The sequence below is a fragment of the Tyto alba genome, unplaced genomic scaffold (assembly GCF_018691265.1).
Source record: "Tyto alba isolate M040663 unplaced genomic scaffold, T.alba_DEE_v4.0 Super-Scaffold_7, whole genome shotgun sequence".
Classification (NCBI taxonomy): Eukaryota; Metazoa; Chordata; class Aves; order Strigiformes; family Tytonidae; genus Tyto; species Tyto alba.
The window spans coordinates 29,808,256-29,819,375 of record NW_024881328.1 but is presented as its reverse complement, the minus strand read 5'-3'; the positions used below and the strand labels follow the sequence as shown (position 1 = coordinate 29,819,375).

The 11,120-nt window shown below is 35.2% G+C and overlaps 1 protein-coding gene across 1 annotated transcript in view; it reads left to right on the top strand.

Annotated features, from left to right (window-relative positions):
• The first annotated feature begins 313 nt into the window (after positions 1-313).
• Positions 314-11,120, top strand: part of DYTN (dystrotelin) — a 66,536-nt gene continuing 55,729 nt past the window's right edge. Inside the window, exons 1-7 of the mRNA XM_033010978.2 lie at positions 314-572; positions 3,151-3,197; positions 5,304-5,378; positions 7,023-7,224; positions 9,238-9,323; positions 10,212-10,300; positions 10,976-11,047. Of these exons, the coding sequence (XP_032866869.2) occupies positions 3,179-3,197; positions 5,304-5,378; positions 7,023-7,224; positions 9,238-9,323; positions 10,212-10,300; positions 10,976-11,047 (543 nt within the window). The 5' untranslated portion in view covers positions 314-572; positions 3,151-3,178. The remainder of the gene's footprint in view (positions 573-3,150; positions 3,198-5,303; positions 5,379-7,022; positions 7,225-9,237; positions 9,324-10,211; positions 10,301-10,975; positions 11,048-11,120) is intronic.

Genomic DNA, 11,120 nt, shown 5'->3' with positions numbered 1-11,120 from the left:
TTCTTGCAAATATTATATATATGCTGCATAAACCCTAGCATTTGCGTGTACTGAAGAGTGTACAAGCTTTCTGGTTGGTCTGAACAATTCTTATTTGAAGACATTACCACTAGGACTTACTATTTTTCCTCTTTGTGTAGTTGCACCAACTGTTTGCCACAGCACACTGTGCTTTCTGCATTATTGTGCATTATTGTGCCAGCTTCTTTTCAATCTCTATAGCAACACTGTTTCTCAGCAACTAGGAGATGTTTAGTAAAGGCCTCTCAATTTATAAATATTGCACTCCAACTGTAAAAAAAGATTGCTTTGAAACAAAGATCAAAGCAGTTTTATCTTTAATAATTCAGGATACTTATTACTAATTAATTAGTGTTCTCTGTTTTGACTGCTTAGTCAATTACCTGATACTTTGATCTGGGCCTTTGCCAGGCATTTGTTGTGAACAGCATTCATTTAAAAGCAAAACCTTTAGTGTGTCTTGAAGTCAACTTTTAAGTGCTATAAAACGACCAGACTTCTCTGGCAATGTTGTCCAACTTCTGGGCCTTTAGTAAGTAGCTGAGAGAAAGGTAAGCACTGTTGCTGTATATAAGAGGGGACAATAATTTCAGCCTTTGAACACAACATAAAGTGTTTTTACCCTTCACAGGAAACAAAAGTAATTGTACTTTATTTTATGCAGATTTAAAATGTTGATCATATGTTTGATTTCAAAAGAAGGAAGGCCTCTGTGATAAAGTCAATTGATCTACTGGGTGATTTCTGCTTTACTTGATCTGGCTTGTTTTTTCCTGTACTTTAACTTAATTATGTAGCATGCTTAAAAGTTCATTTTATTTGCTAAAGTACATATTCTGAGAACATGTGTAGGAAAATAAAATACATATAAGTAATCAAATATTACTTTTCTTGCACATACCAATAGGATTCAAGAATAAGGATACTCTTATTGGGCATATAAGAGTATTTGTGTTAATGGGATCAGGTTTTATAATAGTAAAAATTTATTTCCTGTACATTTGTAATTAATTTTTAAATTATTTTTTGTTTTTCTGGAAGTGCTTGTAATTATTGTAGCTGAAAAACAACACACTGACTGAAATAATGTATCAATGAGCAGAGTTAGTCCAGATCCAATGGCAGGCAGATACTGCTTGTACTTTCATATTATGTTCATTATAAAGTAGATGTGCTAACACTGAAGAAGATCCTGTTCACTTCACCAAGTACTACTCCTACAGTCAAGATCTGGGCTCTTCATAGAGTTTTGTGTATAGAAATGTAGATCATACATATGTTAATAATGCCTTTTATAACTTTTTGGAGGGAGGGTTCATGGGTATGATGTTACGATGTTGCACAATAACAGCCAGTTCAGTAAAACACATTAACACATACCTAACTTTGAGACCATGAATACCCTAGTATAAAAGTATAGTGTGTTTATCCATATGGGTAATTTAAAGGCTAGACATTGCACTGTGTTGGATAGAGAGCTTGTCATCTTACAGTATCAAGTACTAATAGATTATGCATACTGTGTAACTCAGCAAAGTCAGTGGATCTGTTCTTACTGGAGTGAAAAAATTCTAATGGGTTCTAATTTAAGTGAGTTTAACCTGTGTATTTTTTCATTCATCCTCTTGCTTTATTTTATGTAACTTTTGTGGAGAGAAAAAAGGGAGGAAAAGATGAGGCAAGTTGTGTGTTTGTAAGTCTAGCTTTTAGGTTGCCACATGTAGCTTTCACTAAACACTTATGTTTAATTCATTGCTTAGAATCTTCTGATTTCATTGATTTCCCCACACTGACTTTTCTGTCAAGCTATGCAGAGGCATATACTACTGCACCTATTTTAGGAGTAATTGTATAAACAAATTTACATGCATATGTAAATGTTGGGCAGAACTGCAGTCTTGCAGAACACAGGGTTTTGTCCAAGCTCTAAAGCTGAGTAAGGAAGAAAACAGAAGAATAATGAAAAAGAAACATAGTGGTATTTCTTTCAAAGAAGGACTTCAATAAAAACTGAGGCTTTTGTAGTCTTTAATGAAGAGATTATTAAAGCAGATCTGTATACCATCATTTTAAGTATTTATAGATTATTTAGAGACTGAAACACAAAGTTTCAGCTTTACCAATAAGATGATGAAAAGCATATTTATGGTAGACTCAATAATTATTGAATATTTATGCTTCATATTTGGCCAGTATAGTGTCATGTTTATGACAAACGATCAATGACTCACTGGAAAAAAAGTAATAGAGTGAACATGTGGGTAAGTTGAGATTTAATACCACATTTATTATTTAAGTTTTAGATACTATAGTTTCCAACTATTTAATTTTCATTTATTCTAGCAAATTTCCTTTTTTTCCCTACTATAAGCCATATACGTGGCCTTTGGAGTCTCATGTAATTGAGATCTGTTATACCTAGTGTTTTTCAACTATAATTTTAACTGAAAGATAGTTACTACACTGAATTCATATTTATATTTTTATGTTTAAAAATATAATGTAGTTTAGTGCATTAATGAAATAAATCCTGAGGGGAGACATTCAGTTTCTGTTATTATCTGGGACATAATTACTTTTGCTTTCAGTGTTGTGTAAAGAAGTAGATTCATGGTTATGCTTCCTTTTTCCCTTCCTTCTCAGCTCAGAAAGAAATGTCAGCTCAGCTGAAAACTCTAGTTCAGTTTGAAAATTTTAGAAAATAGGCTTGTGAGGAGTTGCAATCAATGAATCTTGGGAAGAGTCTGGTGTAAAGGTATGTCCTCTCTGACCTGAAATTATACACTATGGACTGTGTAGTAATCTTGAGTGTAAACACTGGACTCTTCAGTAGTGAAAATTCCCATTTTGTGTACTTGAAACTATTTTGGAGACTGTTTGCACCACACCCTGACACAATTTTGCAGTTACTAGAATTACTTCTACTTTATCCTGAGCAGAGAGCATGTAATTTTCTAGCGTTTCTCTACACTTGGCACCAAAACTATTATGTTATTTTATGTAATTCTGTTTAATTTAATTTCTGAAATGCATCCAGTAAATTGTTCAGATTAAAAGGTTTGATTTGAATGGTTCGATATGTCTCTGTCTAGAAAATGTGGTTTTACACTTTGGTTTGTTTCGTTATAGAACGCCTAATGCCATCTGTTCATTTCAAATGGATCCAGACTTGCAGGGTAAGGATTTTTCTCATTTTTTCCCAACTTTTCTCAAGAGACATTTCTGTGTCTGTTTGAACAGAAACTAATTAATTATAATGAAGTCACGTCACTTTCAGAATCTCTGTGCTGTAGCACATAAGTGAAAAATTACACAGCTGTGATGTCCGACCTTTATTTTTGGATCTGTCCTGGCACTTTCCTTGCCATTATGTTGTCTCATGGAACGGTCAGGCATGCAGGAGACATATTTCCTAATTTATAATATACAGTAACTTTTTTTTCACATATTCTTCAATAGTCATGAAGAATGACAGTATACTCCCTTTCCAAATACAAAATCTCAATGGATATTTCATCTCCTACATTAACAAGAAGCACAAAATGCAGAACTAGCAGTTAACCAGCTGGAGATGTCAGGAAACAATGCACTCCTTTCTATATGTGTAGGAATTCCTTTGTCAGCTTCTCAACAAAGGGTATTTATGAGCCTTGAGGTGAAATTTGACCCACTGCAAAATTATTACATGCTGGTTTTCTGGCCAAAGGGTAAGCTTCATTCCTATGAGAAAGAGTTTAGTGCCCCTAAATAGCCTCTTATAAATAATAAACCTAAAATATTTTTTATTTTATTTGGGCTTATTTTTCTTTGTCTGCTGTTTTACTCATGTGCTCTCACAAGTTAATTCTGAAACTGTGCTTGACAGGCACAGAAGGACCTACTTTGAGGTCACATTTTGTCTGTAAGGATGGACTCGAAGTGAGTAGCAGATGGATACCAACACAGATTCCCTCCACTTTAGAAGGTCATCTTGTACATGGAAGGTGTTTGGGTTGGATCATGTGTGTTTCTTGCATTTGTATTTGAAAATAAGCATTTGGATTTTAATCCACAGCCTACTGAAAACTGTGGGAGTCTTTCTGTTACTTTCAAAAGAGCTTTGGATCAGTTTACTGAAGAAAGAGAACTGATGATGCATGGAAGTCACAACTAATTTTTCACATTGTATGACATGCTACACTACATTTCCAAATAATATCACAAAACATAGTATGACAAGAGTAGGACTAAACAGATGGTATAGCAGATATTGGCTTATTTCTATATCTTAGGCAGCATCTGGGAACCAGCAGAGCCCATAATTTGCTGACTATTAATATTAGCCTGGTACATTTGAGGGAAACCATTGCACACAGACTGGCTCATTTCCTAAACAGGTAGAGTTTTGTGAGTTCTCTCTACTCAGTTATGCATATTTGTTGCTTATCTTTGACCCTAATCAATTGTGAGTAACTCTTCCATTCTGAAGTACAGGGATAAAGAGGCTCTGAGGACAGGAGGATAACTGATAAATCCTTTTCTAGTTTCTAAAGCTTTGTGAACAAGCTTCTTTTTTTTCTTGTCTTGAGGCTCTAGGTATGTGTGTAACATATGAGGCATAGCTCATGTTCAGAAGCCTTATTTCCCACTCAGGAAAGCATCCTTTAGTGATGTGAAAGAAATGAGCTGAAATTATGTTAGGTTTGGGATTTAGTCAAGCAGTTTGAGTGGGATTACTAAGAAGAGATGTCAAAAGCCAATTGCTCTGGTAAATTGCTTATCTTCTGGGAGAGTACCAGGTGTTGATCTTGACAGAAAATTTGTTAAGTGCTTGAAACAATATGCATCCAAAACAATAACCCTGCTGTGCAGACTGACAGACTGTTCCTTGCAGAAGAGCATCTCTGATCAAGAAACTGATTTGCCTGAAGAAGTATTATTTTGTTATGATCTTGGCTACAAGTATGCACAATGCATATCCCTTTTTCCTGGTTTGTTAATAGACTAAATTCCCAATGAAATAGGTGTGCTCTCTATGTTAAAAATTATTTTTTATGACTCATCACGTCACTGGTCATAAGATGATAATTTTCCCCATGAAGCTATTGGAAAAAAATAAAATGTTATAATTTTTTAATTTTTTCCAAATTTTCCTTCAGAGTATTGTGGGTTTTCATCAAGTCCAAATTTGATTATTTTAATTATTTTGATTTTTAGTTTAAAAATTTGGTTTTCTTTCCTTTTTTATATTTTTTTTTTTAATGAACCATTCTATTGTAATGTGTACTTGTTTTCTTTCACAGAGGCTTTCAGTGATGTTCAGAGCTCCGTCTACAGAACAGCCTTAAAACTACGCTCAGTACAAAGTCTGTGCCAGTGTTAGTAGCTGAACAGAATCCTGTGCTTTGACAGGGAGAAGAATCAGTAAAAAATTTGTGTTGCTGTCACCATGAGCTACTATGCTACTTTGCTTTCTCATTTTCCACCTGCGAATCTCAGAATGCATTATGAACACTTAAGAGCCAGATAGTACTTCATATACAGATTGATTTTTTTCTCCCTTTTGAATGTCAGTGGAAATATATCAGTGAAATTCTAAAGGCATGGGAGAATCAAATTATTATTACAATCTGCAACACTGTTATGTAGACATTACCAGCAATTATGAATTTTTATCTGTGTCTTATTATTCTTGTTAAATGTCAAATTATTTGAAATAATCATGAATCATCAAAAATGCATTGACAGTCATTATTATTAATACTTATAGTATTAATGAGAACAAAATAAAATATGATAGACCAGAAATCCCCTGGCTAGCACTCATTCTCCCTGTCTTTGAAGTGAGTAAGAATTCTGTGCAAGCAAAGAATTATGGAACAAAGTCCTGGTCACCTACCTCTCTCTGAAATTACTGGATGTAAATTCCATATTGAGCTAAAATGCATGGAAAACTTTAATTTTCCACCTGAAACAGTCTGTTGCTGAAAATGCACGACATTGCAAGTGAGGTCTTCTGGGTAACACAGAAAAGATTACTCGTTTGTTGGCCTTGGCCATATTTTTTCATTTGGGCAAGTTCTTCTATTAATATATTTAGTCTGATCTCAGCCCTGATATGTTAAATCTGCCTGATGCTGTGCCACAGCACGGAAGGACCAATTCACGCAGGTACTGGTTTTCGTTAGCTTTGTTGCCTAGTCCTCCATGTCTCCTCTAGGCATCTATCCCAGTTTCTCTACTTCTTGAACACCGGTGACCAGAATGGCACATGGGTTTCCAGATTGAGATTCACCAGTGTCTCACACTGATATTTTCCCATCTGTGCTGGAAAGACCATAGGTGACATATCCTAGAGTCTCTGCTTCTTCAGCAATCTACAAACTTGCAATCTACTACAACCTTTCTCTTCTGATGTTAATTCTAATTGATCATGCCTCTGTGATACTGAATGTGACTTTTAAGAAACCAGAGCTCTCTCTTCCCAGTGGATATTAGTTATTTCATGGCACATTTATAGTACAGCCTGTTTGCCCCTTTCTTGGCCATAGGGCCCCTCTCCTCTTTGTATTTGTGCATGAGGAGAAAGCTTACATCAAAGCACAAATTGCTGTCACGGTCCCAGGTGAGCTTTTTACTGAAGCACTGAGCAGTGCATAGTTTTATGCTATCTATACATAGAATGAAAGTTAGGTCTATCATTTGGATGCAATTAATCATGCTATTTTCCTCTATAATTCGGATGCAGTTAATCATGCTATTTTCTTCCCTTCTTATCTATTCCAAAATTACATCCAGGGAATTTTAGTCGAGCTGTTCTATGTTTGTAGCCTCACAAGTTTGTGCTACATCCATAAACCCAGCAAGACCTTTCCCAGATTATTTCCTGTTTATGTTGCATATTGTTTTAGACTTCATTTTACAGACTTGTTTTAGCTAGGCGCTTCTAATAAAAAAGATGTTGAGTTCCATTCATAAAAAGGCAGGGATCCTCATTCATTTCTCCCTTAATTTTCCCACAGTGGATTTGATTGATGTTTCTCTGATTCAGCACATCCTATCAAGTGAACAGAGCCAGAAGGAAAAGCAGATTTCTCTGAAAGTGCAGCAGATCTCTGGAATGCTGGCAAAACTGTTCCAAAGGGTGAGATTAGAAAAACCAGGCCAGGTAGATCCAAGAGCCACTGAATTCACGTTGAGCCTGCTAACTGCCATGTACGACAGGTAAGAGGAAGCACAAAGGTAAATCCATCACAAATTACTGCTAGACTAAGTCTCTTTCTGTCACTCTTATACCATTTGTGTATGGATCTCTCCCATTTTGATGGTATTTCGCTTGGTACACATGATGGGAGTAATATAAGAATATGAGACACAAAGCTTTATCAGAGAAACAGTGGTCAAATGTTTCCAGAATTAACTGGAAGTCGAGATGTCTGCCAGTCCATGCTAACTTTTTCTGTAAACAGCTTTACAAAGAGTAGCTCTTCTTTTGACTGCCAAGATATTTTGATATTATTTCTCCTGAAAAACATCCATATTTGCCTTTGAATGACAGTGCCTATGCACAGGTCAAGAATTTGCCTGTCAATTTTCATTATTCCTTTTTCTCCAGCTTAAAAAGTTCATCAACTAATTATGAAACAAAACTACTGTCTCATAACTAAGCTGATCAGCTAGCTCCCTAGCAAATAGTTTACGGGAATAATAAGGAAGCAGCTCACAGACTGTCCTTTTCTCTTGTATTGTTTGTGAATAATTAATTAATTCAGTAAAGGCAGGATTGGTTTGTGATTGTATCAGATTTAAAAGACAGAGGCTAAATTCATTGTACAATTTATTCACCACAGCTGAAATTTATTCCATTCTATCAGAGCAAAGTTTTTTTACTGAGAGTGAGATGTAAGTGGTCTGCAGGATTTTTTCTTGAATCACTATTCATTAATAATATGATCACTACTTCTTAATGTCCATGTTATTTTTTTTGTACTTAAAATCAATTAAGGCTAAGAGTAAACTGGTGTGTTATGAAACAAAACTACAAACATCAAGAGTATTTTGTAATTGGTGTGGACTCTAGGGAAATAATTTAGAAGAATCTACTTAACAGGACTATCTTGGTCTTTTTTTCTGGTTTCTTAGGTCAGTGCATCATTCTCTTTTTGCTGTAATTTCCTTTCAAAAAAGATTCTCACAAGATTCTTGCCATGTATATAGGATAGAAAAAGCTTCTTACAATTTTCTGAAAATTTTCTCCTAACTGTGTTTTCTCTATAGAGTGTTGTTTTCCACTATCAACACTGGAAAATATTTCATTACAAGAGCACATAAGGGCTTTTCCATGTTTGTGTGATAGCTTAATAAGCTTACATAAACCATCACAGGGGTTTTTGATTGTGTACTTTAGCTTTAATGTTGGACTTTTTTCTATGAAAGTTCTGGAAAAAAAAAATATAAATTCAGACTCCAGAAACTTTTGACCAACAATTTCCCATGCAGATCATACTTTAGAGTCTATATCACAGCTTTATGCAGTATGCTCTGTAAAAATGCAGTTTCTCTAAAGACTCTTAAAGACAATTTTATGTAATGATATTCTGAAGTGCAATACTGCTTTGCGAAAGTGATTTCTTAAATACAGAATTCCAGGATTTCCTGATTTATGGTTTCCAATTCATGTCTGCTTTGTCTTCACATAAATAAATGTTTTTTCATTAGGTGCCTAGGTTGCAAACTTGGGTTCTAAATTAAGCTACATTCTTTATGATTTAATTATCAAGACTGAAGTCCTGCTCCTGCATATGTCCTTTTGATTACATTGAGTTGCACTGAAATTAAAGGAAATTTATCATCACTGTGTGATGATAGAATACAAAAACCAGATCGTAATCCTACTTTCTCTTCCATATTTGGGAAGACTTACCACAAATGAAGGACATAATGTTTTAGAAATGTATTGTGAATGCAAAATTATATTTTACTTGGCATGTGAGGTCTTTGAAGGAGATGCTGTCTTATTGTTTTATGATTGCATGGTATCGTGAACTGTTAACTCTGCAGTTATGTTCAGTGACAAAGGGTCTTAGACATAAAATATCACTAAAATGTAACCAGTTATATACATACAAAAGGGTATGAGTTTTGAAGTTGTCTTCCAACATGGCAATATTTTTTTCTTTAGAGGTTTCAGTTTTTACGTTCTTGGAAAATGTAGTGTAACTTATTTTATTTGTCTAGATCTGGAACAGGTTATGTCAAAACTAGATCTGCTGCAGCTGCCCTAATTGCTCTTTCAGGAGACACTCTACTGGCTAAATACAGAGGTGGGAAATGCATGATTTTATACACTGCTTGAAATACTAAACACTGAGAAAAATCTCCATTGTAATGTTTTTGCTTTAAAAGAGAATACAGTTCTGCCATGCAAAAAGTAAATTATGTTGACTATTTAGTTGTAGAGAAAGGCTGATGCAGAAGAATACTTTTCCATCAATATCTATAGCCATCTTTGCATAGAGTCTCAGAACAAGTCATATTTTAAGATGAGTATATCTTGCAAAAGAAGGCCAAGTTCTATTTGTCTAGCAGAAAAGAACAGAAAACCCCTAGTTTTAAATTTCATTGGATTAGAAAACAATTTTATATATTTGATCCAGGAAGCTTTTAGAGCCCTTTTAACATTAGACGAAAATGCTTAAAGAACTAAGTATAACAGATAAAGGTAGCCCAGTGCAATGTGCAGCACAAAGATTTCTGTCTGAATTAAATGCTCAGAATGGAGAACAAATGGATCACAAGTGACATATTAGCTTCATACTCTCCTACTGCATATTTTGTATTTCCTTCCAAATTACAATTTGGAATTAACAATTCACAATTCAAATAGGGCATATCTTGTATAAACATAGTCAAATATTTTTCTTACAGCCATGAAAATGATCTCATTGTTTCCTTCATCCTTACCTGTCTTAACTGTTAAGAATAAGGAATTGCCATAATTTCCTTGCTTTCCTTCTTTTTTCCCTGCCTGTAGGAAGAAAGTATTGCCACAGCAGTCACTGGGTGTCTGTTAGATAGACAATAAAGGGGACCTTTCTTGGCGGATTTATTTGGTAGGCTGCAGTTTTCATGTAGATGGTTTGAGAATAAGTAGCTAGAAGATGCTTCAGGCTCTGCCAGGATTCCAGTTTCTTTCCTCTGATTGTTTTCAGCTTTCTTCCAGTTTTATGCTGTCCTTGATGGGAAGGTGTCCTTGATTACCCGTAGTGCCCTGAGAAGCCTACTAACAGACTTAAATCAGGTAATGCCATTGCAGTACTGTTACATAACAGATCTTGTAGGAGTATCTTAATTTAGGAGAAAACAGTACATGGTTGATACATGTTATGTTTGATTACGTTATGGAACTGAAGTCAATAGGGTACTCCGTGGACGTAGGGAGCTACAATGCAAAGTAGGTAAAAGAATCAAATTCTGTAGCTTTTCTCAGTCAAAGTAAGCACTTGCACCAGTGTCTCTGTGCATTCATTTTGCCAGAGTTTACAGGTCCTGGGAACAGCTGCATACAGCTGTTACAAAGTGACTACAAACTTCAGATGTCTGTATTCCCTATAATATCTTGGAGTTGCAGAAAAATGCCGTGGCACACAGGTATTTTCAGCTGAACTGATGCTGAAAATCGGATCTGAAAGTGACCCCTGATGTTCAAATCCAGTATCCTTCAGTATTGTAGTATGGCAACATAGTATGTTGATCCATTTCAGTAAGTGAGCCGGAAGCAAATAATTCTGACACATACTGAACTATGAAATTATATACTGATGTTATGAATATGAACAGGTTTTCTTCTGAACAGTATGTAAAATGACATTTCTATAGATGCTTCACCATCTGTGTGCTGTCACCATATCAGCAGAGCATGATGGGAACATCTGTTTTTTATTGAGGTGTTTCTGAGCCTTTCTTCTTGATGCAGATCCCAGCCATTGTGGGAGAAAGCTGCGCTCCATCTTGTGTGGAAACTGCAACTCACAGCTGTTTCTATGGGGTGAGTGAAATTCTGATGTCCTAGGAAAGGATTTTGAATGTTGCTAGTTGATTAAAATTGCAAATGTATCACC